The 19,217-nt window shown below is 38.5% G+C and overlaps 1 protein-coding gene across 1 annotated transcript in view; it reads left to right on the forward strand.

Annotated features, from left to right (window-relative positions):
* Positions 1-6,266: 6,266 nt before the first annotated feature.
* The window catches only part of Imp (IGF-II mRNA-binding protein), a 65,600-nt gene continuing 52,649 nt past the window's right edge, over positions 6,267-19,217 (forward strand). The window contains exon 1 of the mRNA XM_086907517.1: positions 6,267-7,612. Coding sequence (XP_086763643.1) covers positions 7,438-7,612 — 175 coding nt within the window. The 5' untranslated portion in view covers positions 6,267-7,437. The remainder of the gene's footprint in view (positions 7,613-19,217) is intronic.

A 19,217-nucleotide genomic window follows, 5' to 3' on the forward strand; every position in this document is an offset into this window, starting at 1 on the left:
AATCCAATATTTCCTTCCAATAAATTGGAATCGCATCGCGAGCCGATCCACGAATATTTTTTTTATACGAACGCGAGGAAATAACCAAGATTCCCAATAATTGTTGTACACCAAATAATTTCTATCGATCTAATAACGCGTGAACGAGCGCTCGATGTCACGAATGTCTGATAACAAATTATAGAAAATTATAGATGCGGTCGGGAACGTTAAATTATCTTCTGTTGCTGTGTCATTATGTCCCAGGGGAACAACGCCCTGGGAAAGGAGTAACATCCTTTGGTGACCGTTAGAATCCTAATTCGGGCACATCAAACGATTGTCCTATTTTAACACAGCGTAACCGCAAGAGACATCGTTATTATACTTTCCTATTCTCCATCTGCTGGAATAACTACATGCTAATCTAAGGGACCGTGAGGTAACCGTCGAAAACAATAGCCACGATCTAACAAAATCTGCAAAGGATCATACATTATGATAAGATCGATCGTTCTTCGATTTTCAAGCGATAAACGATTATTATTTTCCCACCATTAAAAACTTTCATTACGCGATAATGAAAAAGAATTGTGTTTAATTTTATTACTAGATTTATTTATTTACCTACTTTTTTTTATATATAACGTAAAAAAAAGAAATATTACTTTGCAGTTTATACCGGCAGTTACTAAAAATATCTATAAATAATACGATCCTGAGAAGATCGGAAAAACCGGAATTCTCTTAATAATCCATTCTTCGGATGCACGTTCGCGTTAGGTATAGAGACCTGAGCATAATCAACGACAAAGATCCTTGAAGGTAAGCAATATAAGAAAGGATAATCCGTAAGAAAAGTTATGCCAAAGGAAAATGAAAGAGATGTCGGTGAAAAAAAAAACCTACTCGTTGGCTACCCCTGGATATTGTCATCGCACGATCCATCCGTGAGATCAGTTCTTTTTTTTTTTTGTGACACGCTAACTTTTTTCCTATTTCACGACGGGATAATGGATTCCTCGATCCTTTGGATACGCTCGTTACCACGGCATTCGTAACAGCTGCAGCTGCCAGGCCAGAGACCGTGATAACTAGAAAATCTTGCCTGCGACTAGTCTGGAGGAAATCGGTAAAAAAAAAAAAAAAAAAAAACACAGAAACCCAAGAGAGAAGAGGAGAGAGGGATTGGAAAAGGGAAATACGATCTTTACGCCTTCTGGGCTAACAGAATTTTCTTGCCGCCGACTAACCTATGAAACGTTACACAAAAACACGAAAGCGGATAAGAAATAAAAGAAGAGAAGAATCGAGAAATAAAATGCCACTTGTATTCCGTAAATTTCTGTTGTTAAATAATTTTAAGATATATATATATTTTTATAATATTTATATTATTCTATATTGAAATATATCTATAAAATAAACATCGATTACAAATTTTGAATTTGTAAAATTATACGTCGATTTCTCTAATATTAATTGAATAGATAATAATAATAATGAAAAGATTCTCGTTAAATATCTGAAATATCTTTCTCGTTCTATTCGACAATTCTAACAAAACCATTTTCACGTTTATACGAAAGAGAGATGGCGTGCATCGTCCCAATTTTTACCGTGTCGAGTCGAGCCTCTTTTATTTCTCAACCTTATAATATATAAATCTTGCTCCACGGAACGCTTGTTTTCTGCTGTTCACGGAATAATTCCCTGTATTACGCGGCCGACACGATACTTTCGAAAATTTGATTCGGTGAAAGAAATAGGTGAAAGGCGAAAGGAGAGGAGTCTGGATTTTGGCCACGAAACGCATATAATGACCGTGTACAGCTCGTATTTCATCCGATTATTCGTACGTGCAGGGCGATTTACTGCTCGGGGAATAGTTTTCTAGGCCAACAAGCTAGAGTCGCTAGAGAAATAAGAAGGGGCACGAGGATCGTTTCGAAAATGGGGGGGGAGGGGGGAAGGAGAGGGAAACAGGGGGAGGCCATCCGGGGCAATGCCAGCTGCGCTACCGTAACATAACGAGGTCTAAACGCGGGCGCCTTCTACCAATAGGAACCAACTGTTCATTAGGCTGTTGGTACAGGCTGCTCCAAATTGTCTACGAGAAGGACTGACTGCGAGGGTGTAGCGAAACACCGAGAGATTAGATCTTGGCCAGGACGAAAACTCCGAACTTTCGTCCTCCGAATCGATCGTACGAGAAACGATAGAAAATGATGTAGCGGGAAGAAATATATTGCCAAGTTGATCTCTTCTTTATAAGAGTTACACTTAACTGAATAGATAAAATAATTTATCGAAGATAGATTTATCCAGGATCTTATCTAGGATGCTAGATAGAATAGAAAAAAATTGTTTATAATGTGGTGTTTATCGTGATGGAATACATATATTGCAGTTTGAAAATAATACACTTGTTTTTTTGAGAATAAATTAAGATACATAAGATTTTATTTCCAATTAGTGAAAGTACTGAATATCATTTGATTCTAAAAATATGTGAATGAATTTTTTAAATACTATTATGAAATATCTATCATGAAAAATAATATTTAGATGATTTAATTTGCAATTTAAACAAGAAAGAAATGAACGATCGTTATTACAATATAAACAGAATTGTAAGTTGTGTCCAAATTTTTTTTAGTGACGAAAAAAACCCTAGCGAAAAATACGGAACGAAATTTCACTTGTAAACTGTTATAAAACCGCAGCTGCTGTGCTGGCAAGTTAGAGATCTCCTAAATCCTAACTTATCGACTGTTATAATGCGATGGTAATTTATTCTAAACTTGATAAAATATATTTGTATAATATAAATTTAAAATGTCTTATAATTAATTGTTTTTCTTTGCGATCGCCATACTTATAAACTTATAAACTTATTATTTACAAAATAATACAATAATTTATAAATTTATAGCTTTTTATATATTTGTTTTACTTTTATTTGTAACAATCTCCATCACAATTTTTTTAACACAGAATAAAAAATTGTTTTCATACAAGTCGCAATTCGATACAAAGTATGTTTATATTCTGTTTTTAAATTAGGATACATTATCGATATATCTATCTGTAAAAACTATATTTTTCAAGGAAAATAATGAAAAAAAAAAAAATATATATAAAAATATATATACATAAATAATAATCAATGAACGTATAACTTAGAAATTTGTATTTTTGATATAGAAACAACAAGAACGTAACGTTGAATACTTTGCGTTGAACGTTTTTAACAACAAAATATAAATTGATTTTATTCCATAGATCATTCCGAGATTTTTCACAATTTGCAATATTTTTTCCATGAAAAATATCTTTTATTTTTCAATGCATCATATGGAAATATATGACAGGTCACAGATGCAGATTTTCAATCGAAGTGAAATCACATAACACGTACATCCCGTAACAGCTGCAAACCCAAGATAGTGTACAGCAGTTTTCCAATTCATTTTCTATTATTTCGATTTTCCCTTTACTTTTTTCCCTCTCTTTCATTCTCACGGGACCAAGAAATGAGCATATACTGTCGCAGAGGAATGGCAATTAAAGCTGTACACTGGAGAGACCAGGAACAAATTATCGTCAATTCATTTAGAATAGAACATTACTCGATATGGTATAATCAAAAAGAGTTTAACATTCTAATTTTCATATAAAAAAAGGTTTTTTGCACGAAATATATATTAAATTGTTGTATTACAAAAGGAAACGACAAAGAAAGTTTAAAAAAAAAACGTATATCAAGTAAACACGATAGAAAAGTAGAAATAGAAAAAATTATGAGAATTATAAGATGTTCGATGAATCAATCGTTTTTGTATTCAGATTTCAGAAATTTTTCACTTCATTTGATTTTTCATAAATTATACATTAATCATATTCGATTAATATACCTGTTACGAATAATCTAATAATAATTTTAAAACTGCATGACCGAATCGTACCGGGAAAATAGAAAAGTAAAAAGACAAAAAAGACAAAGAAACAGTATCTTTGATACCTTTCGTTTATATACGCGACGAGCATTAGAAATAAATAAATGTAATAACAAATGTATTAACAACGATTATGAAAAATCTGACAAATATTTCCCGTATATTTGTGTTTTCTACGCAAGTTGGAAGAGCGTTTATAATATCCTGTGGCTAAGTTTTCTTTCCATACGTTTCTAAGGACGCCCCCATTAAACGGTGGACAGGGGTAATCGAATAGTTCTAAGCTACCGGAGGGTCGGAATAGGCGTTCTAAAATTGGGAGGGGTACGTAGGGGAACACGAAAACCGGATGGCACGCCGAAATGTAGTCGACTATATTCTGAATTCGTCCTCCATTTCGGAACATAATTTTTATTTCGATAAGAATTTAACAGTTTCATTGATTTATTTCTAATCGATTATAACTAAAACTGCTATCTGAAGTTGTAGCGATTCATCAATTTATTTATCGTATCTTCCTATTATTTCCATTAAATTTTTATTAAATTATTAAAACACGTACCCTTATTACGCGTATATTTTTCTTCTATATGTAAATAATTTTCGGAAATATATGTATACATGAAATTTTATTCGGTTAAATAGATGAAATTGATTTTGATTAACTATTTTATGGATATTTTTTGGTAGTTGGTGTACGTCTTTTTCTTGCACGTTTTGCATCCAATAATCACAAAAATAGCAGTTCTAGCCAATTAATCGTTACTCGAAGGCAGGTGAATAGAAGCAACATGGACGCAGTTTCTTCCTTTTCCAACCTCTTACCCTGAGCACCCTGACCCTGGGCACATAGGCAGCTGTCTCTCTCCACCCCTTTATGGGCATGGCACTGCTCTAACGTAAGAAGGGATTTGTCTATCCCTGCTCGGTGTGCAGTAGTATCGCAAGACCATTGAGAATCATCTTCGTAATATTTTTAAATCTATTTTCACCGTACAATAAAATCTTTCGGTTGCATTCGATCTAATAATAACGAATGTAATTATCATTCGATACGATATATAAATAAAATATAACGATTCTAAATTTATATTATTTATTTAAAAAATATTTAAAAAATTATTTTTCATACGTTTGAGAACGAATAGAAATGTTTCGTAATAATTTGACATAAAATGAATTTTGTCGAAACTTTATAAATATCTCTCTAATACATGTACTGTATTAGAAACATCTGCTTTTTGGTTTGTTATTTATTAATTATTGTTATTTATATTTCTATACTTTTTCAATCCAAGGGGTATTTTATAAATGTAAAAATATGTTTATAGAATAAATTTTTTTCACTTTACTTTTCGACCGTCGTTATATCTTCACACGAACAAGTTTGACGTATACACGATTGAGCATCGTTCAAATTAAATTCGGTATTTGAATTTTAATACCGAATTATTCATCGAAATCTTTGGGACGCCAGTATATTAAGCAAGTAAATAACGAAACGTTTGCAACAAGAATAGAGCCAACTGTTACCCAAGTAGTCGAAGGTTACAAATAGTTCCAGAGAAATCAGCTAGCCGTCTATATAAATGCAAATTGAACGCGAAGATACGTATCTTCGATTCATTCGGTGGTCTCATCATTCCCAGCGGCGCTTAGCGGGGGAAAAAAAAAAAGAGGAGGAAAAAAAAAAAAGTACCCGATAGATCGGTACAACAATCTTTCAAGTATGAATACCAACGGCAACGCAGGAGCAAGGAACTCGTTAACCGTGCTACCGTTCGCCGAAAACACCCGGTACATTCTTGCAGGAATCGAACGCGCGCTATAGGCAGAAAGAGGAAGGAAACGAAGGCGGGAAGACGGGAGAAGGAGAAGGCGAGGGCGCGCTAGCGCGCCACGACGCTCACACGCGTGTGTATATCTACGCGTTTTCTACTCGCGTACACGCATGCTCGTGTGCGTGCACGCAACCTGAACGAGCGAGCACGCATGCACGTGAAAGCGAGCGTGCACGCACACGAGCACATTGCCGGCTGCGAAAACCGGCGTGCGAAAATTGACCAATCCGGAGCAGAGGCGGGAGTCGGTGGGGCAGCCACGTGGTGCCGTGGCGGCCAATGGAAGGCAAGGCGCTCGCGAATTTCGAGTCGGTTTCCCGCTTAGCGCTCATGAGCTTCTAGTTGCTAGAGCAAGACAGACGGGAAGAGGGGAAAAAAAAAAAAAAAAAGAGTGAGAAAGTGCACGCACAAGCAAGGAGAGACGGGAAGGAGTTATACGGTTGGTAAAAAGGAGGGAGGAAGAAGGAGCAAGGAAAAAAAAAGAGAAGAGTGACGAGTTTGCATCGCGTTGCCCCCTCCCCCCCCCCCAGGACACGCGAAAGAGCGAACGAGAGAAACGAGAAAGAGGAAGCGAGAAAGGGGGAAGAGCGGCGAGAAAGAGAGAGAGAAGGAAAATGCCGAATGAGAGAGCCCCTCGGACGTCGCGCCGTAGTCTAGCCAAAGAGACAAGAGCCTGGTAGGAAGGTGCGTCGTCGTCGTCGCAACGAGAGGAGAGGAAAGAAAGAGAGAGAGAGAGAGAGAGAGAAAGAGAGAGAGAGGAGTCGCTTGGCACACGGTGAATCGTCAAGAGAACGGTCAACGCGCGTCCCTTAACCTTAAAAAAGTTGAAGAGTCGTTTCTGAGAAGACACGGTCGTCGTGGTAGTCCGCCTGATCGGTCGTCGCAGTCATCCACGTCGGTTTGAATGATCGAGCTGGCTCGAGAGACATCCATTGCCACCGGAAACACGCCAAGTCTGTATACTACCGGTGCCGAGTCGACGTGACAGAGAGTCGTTGTACCTCGAAGCGAGCGGGAAATAGACAGCGGTTCCAGAGGAAAGGAAGAAAGGAGAAAACAAAAGACAGTACAGCCAAGAACGCTTGGAAGATCGTTCAAGAAGTTACGAAAAACCTCCTGTGTTCCTTTCGTTTTTTGGTGTGCAAGCGCGAAAAATCACGCCGAGTATCACGCGAGAAAGACAATCGTGTTCGCTGAGATAATAACCAAAAAAATAAGAGTAAAATCAGGCCACGGAAAAGACCCTGACGAAAGCGCGCTCTCGTGTTTCTTCCTGCATGATAACAGGATTCAACGTGTCGTCGTCGTCGTCCTCTCCGTCGTCGTCGTCGTCATCGTCTGCGTCGCATACGTGTATTCGTTCTCTGCCGGGAATAGTTACGGTCTTCGACGTGTCGAAAACGTGCGGTGATCGTGTCATTCTCGAGTTTGCCTACGGATTTCATCGGTGTATCTCCTTTCGGGTCTCGTGGTGCGAAATAATCGGTTTTCCTACCGTTTTCGCGTCGTGATCATCCCCGTTGACGTGTTGTGGACAACATCGTCAGCGACCTCTTCGTCTAGCTGCGTGCTACTGGGCTGCAAATTTTTCAAGCCACGTGGCCGAGACGTATCTCGGCATAATTAACATCATTACGTCCAAGAGCGAACCAACCACTATGTCGAAGCTCTACGTGGGCAATCTACCGTCGGATTGTAATGAGAGTGCCCTCCGGCAACTCTTTCAGGATCATAATTTGTCGTGTACAACGATCTTGGTGAAACGAGGCGGATACGCATTCGTTGATTGCACGGATCAGTCTGTGGCCGATCGTGCAATCGACAAACTTAACGGTGAGTTTAGAATCAATAGACGAGATAATATTGGATAGATCGCTTTGCTATGCTTTTACGTTTGAGTTCCTATCGGCTGTTGCTACGCTGATACGGAACGTCTTGTAAAATACGCTGCGTTTTACTATGCCAATACATCGCTACGTTTACTGCGATTGCTATTATCACAGGGTCTGCTGTCACGTTCCACGACCGAACGAAGAAGAATCTTCGCAAGGAGCAATACACGCAACTTGGACGCTTCATGACTAATGTAAAAATCGCTTTTATTGCTTTACGTTTAACGTTATAATTTTAGGTATGGCCACATTACCAATCTGCAGACGAGAAGAAAACGAACTTATTTTGTACAAAGTTTTTTTTTTGTATTTACGTGTGCAACAAGTTTTGTTCACCTTGTACATACATATTGTCATATCGCTTTTACGTGCTCTCCCAATTAGTTTGTAAGATTTTACGAGTAGAAATATATATATATATATATATATAAAAACATTTGCACGCTTGTATATATGCTTTACACAATTTGCTGCTTACATTTATTTTCCTATCTCTCGATCGAATGATCGGTATCCTGTACATAATCAACCCTGTCCAACCTATGCAATTATTTATATTTATGCGCAGACTGTATTTTTATTATAACCTATGTATAAATAATGGACAACTTCATTGTGTCATTCAGTGGATCGATCGTCAATTATATTCGCCGACGAAAGGACTATCGCAATGCATTATTGATTGTTTAATATTTTCTATTCACTTTGATCATTTTAATCGGAAAATGATATCAAAACTGAAAAAAATTTAATGACTCTGTTTAATTCTTTTTAAAGAGAGAGAAATATTTATGAATGATCGCTTTAAACGAACAACCACTGTGAATGGTTGTCTATCAGTTTGAGAACCTCTGGGCGCGACCTCGAAAATGCGTCCGTCGAAAAAATACATATTCCCATTTTGATCGAATACTACGTATAGAAATATATCGATGCAATTTACACTTTTGGATGTTTTCACGTCGTACAGAACGAAACCTTATTTTTCTTATTGTTTAATTATACGAAGCTTTTCATCTGAACCAATCGTGTTTTTCAAATTCTCCTTGAAAACAGCGCGAGAGATCGGAACTACTCTGCTCGTGTCGTGTGGAAAACTTATCCACGTGGTGGAGAGGCGCACGCATCGGCAAGATGGCGGAGCTTATACCGGCAAGGTCACGCGTGTGGGTTTCGCCTTTGAGATAAGTTTCTGATAATCGCTTGTGTCGTGGCCAACATACTGTCGTTGATCGATACGATAAACAGCTTCATTTTATACTTGGCAATAGTAATTTGAGTATTCAAAAAGAATTAAGATACAATCGCGCGATTGATAACGAACCGCTTAATCGTGACTGATTAGAATTCAATTATCGCCAACGAAAATATTGAAATTTCATTTCGACATAGTCGACAATCTGTCGACCAAAGCTATAAGTATTATAAGTGTAAATTAAATTTTTTAGTTGATCTTATTCGTCGTAAAGATGTATAATAAAGTTGCCAATGATCAATTAAAGCCACTAAGGAATGCATTAGTCAACGCGACTATTCTTTTTTCGTACGATTTTTAACATTAACAATAATTTTCGAAATAATTCCAGGCAAAGAAGCAAAATTGTCGATAAGCCTCACGTATTTTTCGTAAAACGATTATTCCCTCGTAAATCCTGACCCTCCGTACTGAATTTTCACTTTGTCTCGAAAAGTTAGATCGATATTTGACTAGAGACGACTCACGCCCGAACGTTGGTGATTCTCCCGCCCAAAAAACGTGGTCAAGGTCGCGTTTGTACGCGTGACGTATGGTTCCCCACTGGTTTTAATGCGAGGTTAAAATCTACATCGTGAAATACCGCCAACTTTATTTCAACGTATCCATAGAAATCGGTTAGTCACACTCATCATGTACGACGACCATGCTAATCGAGTAAATCCAGATCGTAAATTTCATAGATGATATCGTAAATGACACATGTGCATTCGTATATTACGCGATTCATTTCGACGTTCATCGATCATTGACGCTCGTATACACTTCCAATTTCTTCTACAGGTTAATAACATTAAAGAAATAGAAACATACAAAAGAATCGTATTTTGAAAAATTATTTTAACCCATTCTGTTTACATAACAAGATCGTTCGTAATCACACGTAATACGTAATTCGTACTTTGCAATTCATTTCAAAGTAAATCATTGTTCGCGTCAGACTCTTACGCGTAATGTTACGCTTTATGTTTCGATAAATTGATTTTTACGAGAAATGTATTTTGATCGAATTAAAACAAAAGAGAAGGACGAGATAAAAGATTCTTGAGATATTCTATTCTAATTCTCGGGAAGTATGAGATACGAGCAGTTGGGAAAATTTGGAATATAATGGCAGTCAAAAATGTAGCAAAAGAATGGTCGGCTTGCTTAGAAGCCGGGTTGCAAGAAAGAGGCGCGGCACGAACATTGGAACGATTCATAGGGAATAGTTTCTCCCTCTATTTCGTTCACTCGTTGCTCTGCAACAGCGGTACATATGTATGCGGGGCTGATCCTTGGATACAATACCGGAGAACGTTACCTCTGACTGAGTACAGAACTAGTTTGGTGGGTTGTGTTACGTTTTAGACTAACTAAACTAAGGCTAGTCGCGGTTAAACTACATCAGACTATGAGCATCGATATTAATTCACCGAGGACTATAGCTTATTCGCTATTTAATGCCTTCATTTTGTTCGAACCATGGGAACATTGTGCCTAGAAAGTTATCATCGTTTTCCAATGCAAAAAATTATTAACTGACAAAATAATCTTAAAGGATAGACTGATAGTATTATTCTGTTAATTTTGCCTCGAATTTTGCGATCTTTGTAAGAAATAATATATTTTTTTTAACGTTGATAATTTTATAGAATCAGGATGAAATTTTATTTTTCACGTTGAAATTTAAAAAAATCACGCAGCATTTAATACCAATTAAAAGAGAGTAAACTGTTTAAAGTATATTTTTAATCTCAGGTATCCATTTGTTCATGACTCGGTCAGCTTGATTTGTCGCGTGCCTGCTCGAGACCACCTGCCCTCGAAAAAAGTTACCTGTTAACCGGTAACCGACACTGATGGAACTTTACGATTCGGCTTCTCCTCAGGCATGATAAACTTAAGGGTTGATAATAATATCGCTTCAAATTAAAGGGAAATAATTCTATGTTAACATATTCGATTCTATTACGATAAAGAAAATTTTTCTAGATCGCGTCGAATGTTATTGCTCTTGTTATCCGTTTTTCGAATGGCGTTTTATCGTGCAAAAAAAAAAAAAAAATATGCATACACATAGATAATACGTGTTCGACAAAAATGATTATAATAAATATAGTTTATTTGAACGAGTCTTTGCAAACGAACGTTAAAAAATTATTCGAATAACTTAAAAAATTCATTAATCATCCACATTGAAATCCAATATATCTGGGTGATATACAATGAACCTTATGCCAACTATTATCAGTTGGTATCTGTTCCTACTATCAATGACTGCGAAGTCCAAAACTTTATCTTGTAGAGCGGTTGAAATAGAACTAGGTTTTACTCATTTTACTCGAAACTTAAATACAACGTTATATTTACTTTTCACAAATTTATCTTTTCAATATTATAGAAATTTCTCGCTTTTTTCTTCTTCTTCTTTTTTTTTTCTTTTCTGTTTTAATCAATACGATCGATAATTAATATAAAAACCGTATATAATTATCTTACAAAGGGAGTTTAGGAGTTTCTTCATAATTGTGATTTTACAAAAGACTCTAAATGAACTCTTTGAACTCCGTGAAACGGAAAATTAAAGATCCAATTCTCGCGTTCCATTTCGTTCCTTCATTTTATCGCATAAATTGGAGATTTGATCATTAACCGCGTATCAAGTTGAGAACAACGGTGAAAAAGAACTGGATTTAACACCGACACAAATGTACGGCTTAAGCGCAAAAAGTGCTTGCGCGTCTGCAAGGAGGAAGTGCTATCTTTAGAGCGGCGAAAAGAGAGTGTGCGATGTCTTCTCGTCTTCTTTTTCGTCTAGCCATCCGCTTTCATTAAATGAATGTGTATGGTCTTCGAGGCAGGAGCTAGAAAGCCATTGTGAAATTTCGACATGCTTCGATACTACCTCGAAATGAATGAAATGCTTCTCTATCGGTCACGTTTTATTTCGCAAGCCGCAAATCAGTGGCTTAACGACCGATAAAATCCTCCGGATTGCATCGGAATTAAATTTTGACCGAATTGATCGCAAGTTTTAATTCGAGAATTTATTTTAAAGAAGAATTTCGAAGAATTTATCGAAACGATTGATTTACATCGATAGTCGAATTAAAAGGTCTTTCGCCCCGCAATATCGAAACGAAATTAATGAGAAATTTGTACACCGAATTGTAGAAGAGCGTATTGATAGCGGCGAGACGAATCTCTATACGAAATTATCCCTGGACCACAGTCTCTATTTTGAGTGTTTCTATATCGGCCTCGTCGACAATTCTCTATTTCTTTCTTGGCCTCCCACGCGGCAACCTTTTTTCTTTTTTCTATCTATATATTGTCTTCGTCTTTCGTGGCCTCTGTTCGCTCGAGGAACCTTTGAAGACACGTGTTTGTTTTAGATACCCGGCCGTTGACTTCCCGGCAAATAACCGTGTTACCACTGTTACTCCGAACGAAACCGTTCTCAACGAAATCTTTCTTATTATAACACTCACACGTTAGATATCTCGTTGGCAGGAACTGTACGCTCAACGTTTTTCCCTTGTATTTTATCCAGCCCAGGAAAAAATAGGTGTGCTACATTTTATCGTATCCTATCGTTATCACACACCGATTTTTCTATACGATCATCACGTCCCTAATCCGCTTATATAATCTCTGTCTCGAACGAGCAGTGAAACACGTTCGTTCGCCTCGTTCGTAGTAATAAAAAGTTTCGAAGAAAGAATCGAAAAGATGGAAATCGATCGAAAAAAAGGAAATTTTTCAGAGAGCGATTTTTCAATCGATCGATTGCACAGAATTTTTCTAGAGATAACGCGCAATTTTGTTCGATGAAAAGATTTAAAGGCAAAAGTTTTCTAAGCAGAAAAGGAAAGAAAAAAACGTATCGATTACGGAATGCTCGATAACGAGTAAAGTTCGTTGAACTTAGAAATTTTTTAAGAGTAAGGTCCATTAACTTCTCGTAACGTCGAAATGAACTTCGACGTTAAAATTTATCAAGAGAGAAGAAAGTTCATTGATCAGAGAATTCTTGATGATAAAAAAAAAAAGAAAAAAAATTTCGTTCAACGAGAAAAATCTGAAGAATAAAAAGACTTTTCAAGGCGTATTTTGTATTCGACAAATTGCCAAGTGATTTTTATCTTTCCCTCGTTCACGTAACCGAAATCTTTATGACGAAATAGGAAAAAAGAAGAGAAAGACGAGCGACGACGTCTGCCGCCAGTTGCGGTGGCAGTGAATCCTCCTCTTGGCCCCACGTGCGCGTAATTGTCAGGTACGAAGAGAGAAATCCGAATCTTTCGACAGGTGTCAATGAACCGGGCAACGACGTATCCATCGAAGGATAGGCGAGAAAGATAGAAGGGGAGGAGGATGAGCGAGGAGGTCGAGAGAGAGAAAGGAGAGGCACGAACAGCTCATTCGCACCTGCCTCCGTATACTATATGAAGGCTCACGGTGATTTCGCATTTCGTCAACGCGATTTGGTGAAACTGATTCTCTTCCACGAATTAAGAACAACCCCAAGGCCGAGAAAGTTCTATTCGAAAAGTATAAAATTTCATGGTAGTTGAACGAGGATCGCACGAGAAACGCACGGATTCTCGTTTATCTCGTCGTAAACTTCTATGTTCTACTTCTATATTCCTAATTCATTTATTTAACAACCGATGGTAAGACGCGCGTATTACGAGGCGGTGTATTTATACATAGAGAATAACAAGCATGAAAAGATGGAGAAACGTGGCAACTCGTGGTAGAAAAATTGCATCGGCATGGCGCCATTAATCTCCAAACGAGCGGATATTATTTTAATTCTCAAGCCTTGGACCGAGTCTCTTCCGAGAAACGCCGCCCTTTGTCCCGGTCGGCTCCACGAAAGAAAAGTGACCGAGTGATTTAATCTACGAACGAAGACGGAGACCCTGGACTCTTTCTGCTTCTCGCTGTTCCCTATGCCTCTTCTTTTCTTTCCATTCCCGCCTTTCTTTTTTGTCTATATCGAACGTCTACGTTCGAATTCAACGATTCCCACCAACACGAGGAAAATCGAATTCGTTCTCGAATTCTATTCTCGCAACGCAGTTGAATAAAATTACAAATGCAAGTTACCGGAGATATCGGCTACTATTGTGCGCTACTGCGTTAAAACGAAGGCGCCAACAGATATGGCGTTCACGCATTCGAACGTATGCGCGCGCGTGTTGGTTCATCTTACACGGGGATTTATGAAATGCTCTCGACCACTTTATACAAACGTGAAACTCTGAACTTTGTCCATATGTTAGATAAAAGTCGTTATCGTGAGTTGGCGCGCTATAACGTTTGCTATTATTGACGTACGCTATACAAGTAACCTCGCAATATCCTCAAATTGAAATCTAAAGATACCATTATTCGCGTACGAATATTTAACCAGCGGACAAGTTAAGTTATATTGATCGAACGATAAATATAAATCGAGATCAAAGATTATCGTCAATCGTCAATTGAGCACGATTAATTACAATTATTTGTTAGTATATTTATAGTATACTTCAAACTTTTTAATTATTTTTTAGTATAATTTGATGATCGGCCGACCGCAATCGTTATATTTTACGCGTCGATAAGATATTGCAGGATTAACAGTGTACATCGCGACACACAATTTTTCTCCGATTCGATGTAACAATTATATTTTCCTGTTCCTGCAAATCTGTATTGATCCGTCTCGTTCGAGGTTAATTGCACTTCCAGGAAGAAACTTTCACGATTCGTTCATTTATGCATTGTCCGAACGAAATTGTTTTGTACATTGATTAATCGAGGCAATTATTATTATTATTATTATTATTTTTTTTTTTCAACACAATCGATTATGACGAAACAAAAATTAATCGAATGAGATGACTTTTTTTCTCCCTCATTCCGCACGTGTCCTGTCTTCTATATATAATAAGATTTATATTAGTGTTCGCGATAGAAATAAATTTAAATTAATTTAACTAATATATCGTATAACTAGTATTCGATCGTCAAAAAATCAATAATTTAGAAATTCCGTATCGCCAAGTTTTGCACAATGATCGGATACTTGAAATAAGGAATAAATTTTTGCAACAGACGATACGTAGATGATAGATCGAGAATTCGAGGGTATCGATAAAGATATCGCGAACGTGATGACACGAGCAATTCCGAGATACAAAGTGATACGGTGAAAAACGCATTGGGAGTAAGATTTTGCGGGGTTTGGCGCGGTTTCTACGGATTCTCAGTCAGGACCTATCTTAACGTGCGTGGGCCCATTCGCTTCATTCGGCAAACTAACCTACCCGTCTAAGTAATCCATTGTGCTTCTCGTGCTCTCTTTGTGTGGCCGCTCTCACGCTGAGAGCACGGCACAAGGGTGTGCGAGAAAGAGCAAGGAAGGAGAGAATCGTTGGCGCGAGCAAGAAGCGGCTATGGTGCGAGCGGGATAGAGGGAGGGGGTGGAACAGGGGGCGAAAGAGAGAGAAATATGCCACAAGGCCAGCCGAGTCCGAAGCAATTTTTGCTTTACTCTTTGCCAGGCCGAAAACGAGCGTGGATTCGACCGACTAACTGCTCCAATTTTATTTACCGCATCGTGTCAAACCTTATCGACATCTTTTCGCGATATCCACATGGTCACGTGTGCGATTACATTCTGTATTATTTCAAACTATCACCGATCCCGTTCTCCTTTTACGTTAGGTTAATAAATTTTACAATCGGGAAAATTCGTCTGTATCCGATATTATTTATCTTCGTTTACGAAAAGGAATATCAATCGAGCTATTGGCGCGATATTTCTACGAATACGAATGTTTTGATTGCTTTCTTTCTTTTTTTTGCTTTGCCTTCGGTTCGTTCTTTTCGTCGTTTCTTTTTGACACGAAATTGAGATTAATACGAATCCGGATGTATATCTTACGTTTAATGGCGCCATTGTGATTAGAAAAAGTTTCGATGCATTTATTGAATTTCAAATAGCATTCAATAGGTATCTTCATCGATGAAAAAACACGTGACTGTTTGTATTTTTACACGATCGCTGTGTGTAATTCGATGCTGGTTCTTCGTGAATTCGTCGATATCTCGATGGAAGATTTTTTATTCGGAGTTTCGTGCGAACTTTATTTTTCTCAAATAATCCAACTTTATATCATTTCATCTTTATGAAGCAAAAATTTAATTGCGATATTTGCCTTTCGATGATCGACTGGCATCGACATTACCTATGTCAACATTTATCGAAACAAATTAATTTCAACGAACAATATCCAATGATTTATTTGCGTTTTCGAGAAATCGAAAATTCGAATATTCGTTGGAAATATTAATCGGCAAATTATCGGATAGATCGGCACGATTTTGACCCGTGATTCACAAATTCGTAAACGATTTCCGTGGGACTGAACTAGCGAGTTGTAACTCAATAGTAATTTATGTACCTAGCCGTGCCAACCGCCGTGTCCAAGGCATCGGTATTCAGCATCGGCCTGGAATGCGCAACAGGAACCTGTTCTCATTCCCATTCCCATTCCCGCTCTGCGCTACCCAAATATTTTATTACTTCCCCATGGAGCCGATGTTCTTTCTTTCTCTCTCTTTCTCTCTCGTCTCTTTTTCTACCTCTCTTTATCTCTATCTCTCTTCCCTTTTTTCCCCTTTCTCCCTTCCTCTTTAACCGGCGCAAGAAACTCTTCGCTGTTATGTCATCCTGTAAGGTCCGTCTTATCGTTGTAACGATGTTTCCAACATTAGAATTACTTTTCGAGGCTTCAACTTCAGAAATTCGTGTTTAAAATCGATGATCTATCTCCCTTCCGGCAATGATCGAAATATTCGTTGAAGGAATGTATTCCACAATCAGTTCACGCCGAAGAATCGTTCTGGTGTATCGAGTGCCGAGATATGAAAACGCTGTATTAGCAGCTCAGATATAACGAGATTTACGTTACCTACCTCGATGAAGCTATCGGGTATCGAAACGAACGCATTCTATTAATAATACACGAGTTATAAATAAACGTTGATAACCGATAAAATTCGAGATAGTTTGAGATCGTTCTTATTCCGCGATTCGTATGTGTGTATATATATGTTTGCAATTCCTCAATCGTCTTTTTCTTATTTTTATTTCATCGCGTCGAGAGATTCTCATTCACGAAGATAACATCGACGAGACGAGTATGTCTTTTTCACGAATTTGAACGCAATCGTTTTTGGAAACCGTTCGCTCGTCTCATCGTCGGGCAGAAATTGACGAGATTTTGAGTTAAGAACCGGTAAAGTGTATCAAGAAAGAGGGACAAAGAAGAGAAACGGAATGAGAAGGGAAGGTAAGCGAGAGAAAAAGGGAGAAGGAAGGAGAGAGAGAAAGAATGAATATATATTAGGTGGGTTGCGCGACGACCTCCGGATAGCTCTCCTAAGCTCGCTCTTGCTCGCTTCAGCTTCACCTACCTGGCAGTTTTCGTTGTAGGCAACAGCAGTGAAGATGGTGGGACGGGAGGGAGGAGGTAGGAGCACTAAAGAGACCTTGAAGGCTTGCTAGCCGGGTGCCGGCTAGTACTGACCCACTATAAAGGCACTTGCTATCCTGCTCGTTCAACAGGACAATCTACTATTACTCTCTCCCTCGGGAGAGCCTGCTAACCTACTCTCTTACCCACATACACCGACTCGATCCGAAAACTTGCTTCTAGACCCTGGCTACGCTTAGTTCAAACAGCTCGTTTCTCTCTCCCTCCCTCTATTTCGTCTTTTCCCCGTCCTTTTTCACCCGTGCACCGTCTCTATCTCGTACTCTCTCGTTCTTTCTTTCACTTTGTCGTCCCTCGTACGCTGCCTTCTCTATCTCATTTCCACTCCCTCTTTTCTGCTCCCTTCTCGCTGCCGTTCTAATACCACCACGGCTACACCCCTCGTTCTCTCGCTATTTCGCTTCCTCTCGCTCGCTCTCTTTCTCCTTTTTTCTTCTAAGTTGCTCTCTCTACTCCCTCGTGCACCAATGTGTTCGTGCACCACGAACACACGCGCAATCCACGCGGTGTACACGTGGGGCAAACCCCTGAAAAATCTGTGTGTGACTAGGCAAGACGCGCGTATCCTTCTCTATGTATGGGAGTGCTCGTTATGTGTGTCTCTCTTATGCATGAATTTCACCGGTACTTAGAAAGAAGGAGAGAGGTTCGAGCGTGTATCGTGTACAAGTATGCGTGTGTTTGTAGGGAGTACCACCTAGCATAGCAACTGCTGTTTCTGCATTTCTTAGCAGCGCGCCCCATGCGAGATGCCGGTATATTTTAGGCGTATAACGGGTGTCCCGTTTTCGAGACGAATGCCTGTGTTTCCCCGCGCCAATTATCGAACGTTCGACTTAATCACGTGTTTCTTAATTCTAAATAATAAGAGTTAATATAGTCGCATCGATCGATAAATCGAAAAGTTTCATTTTATTGAAGTAATATTTTTATATTTTGAGCAAAAGCGCGTTGCAAACGCTCAAAGAAATTAAAATAATAATAATAATACGAACAGATATAAATATTATCTCGTTCAAAAATATTAGAGCATTCTCTCTAAATTTCGAAACGGTCGTAATTATTACAGAGATACGTTAAAGTCATTCGATAAGATGACATTGTAATCATAATAATAGCCTTCTAAATGACAAACAAGTGAAATCGAGCGTAAAAGCACACGTCGAATTTAACGCAGCATAAGATTCAAATTAAAACCTCGTCAAACTCTACCTCCCCTCCTTCTTCTTCTCACCTTGTCGCGAATTGGCTTTCGCATGAAACCTGTTGTACTCGGGCCAAACACTCGTCCATGGAAACACTTACGAATATTATTGCTACAGGGTAAGATGAAGGGAGACTTGACACGGGACCATACTAAGTAGCCATTTAAGCGTTACTTCCTTCTTTTCTTTTTTTCCCTATCTGTTTCTGCCTCTTTTCATTTTCAAGTACTCGGAGAAGATACCGTAACGCTATCTTCCTCTCGCCGTTTTACGTTTAATACACGCATTTTTAATTCATTCGAATTCCCAAGCTAGTCTACCCGGTAGGTTATGTTATATACCCTCATTGTATATACCAAGCATTCTACTGCATTTAATAGACTCCTCGCGAACACAATTCCGCCACTCGCCACACGCCATTGTACCCCGCAAGAGAGATCTACCCGGTTTTTCTGAAGCAGACTCGGCTCATTCAAAAAAATACCACTCCGCGCACGAAAATGCGAAGCGCCGAGATTGTTATCGATGTCCGTCGACGATCTGTGACGA

The sequence above is a fragment of the Apis florea genome, unplaced genomic scaffold, assembly GCF_048593485.1.
Source record: "Apis florea isolate Af1SG1 unplaced genomic scaffold, ASM4859348v1 contig_2897_pilon, whole genome shotgun sequence".
Taxonomy (NCBI): Eukaryota; Metazoa; Arthropoda; class Insecta; order Hymenoptera; family Apidae; genus Apis; species Apis florea.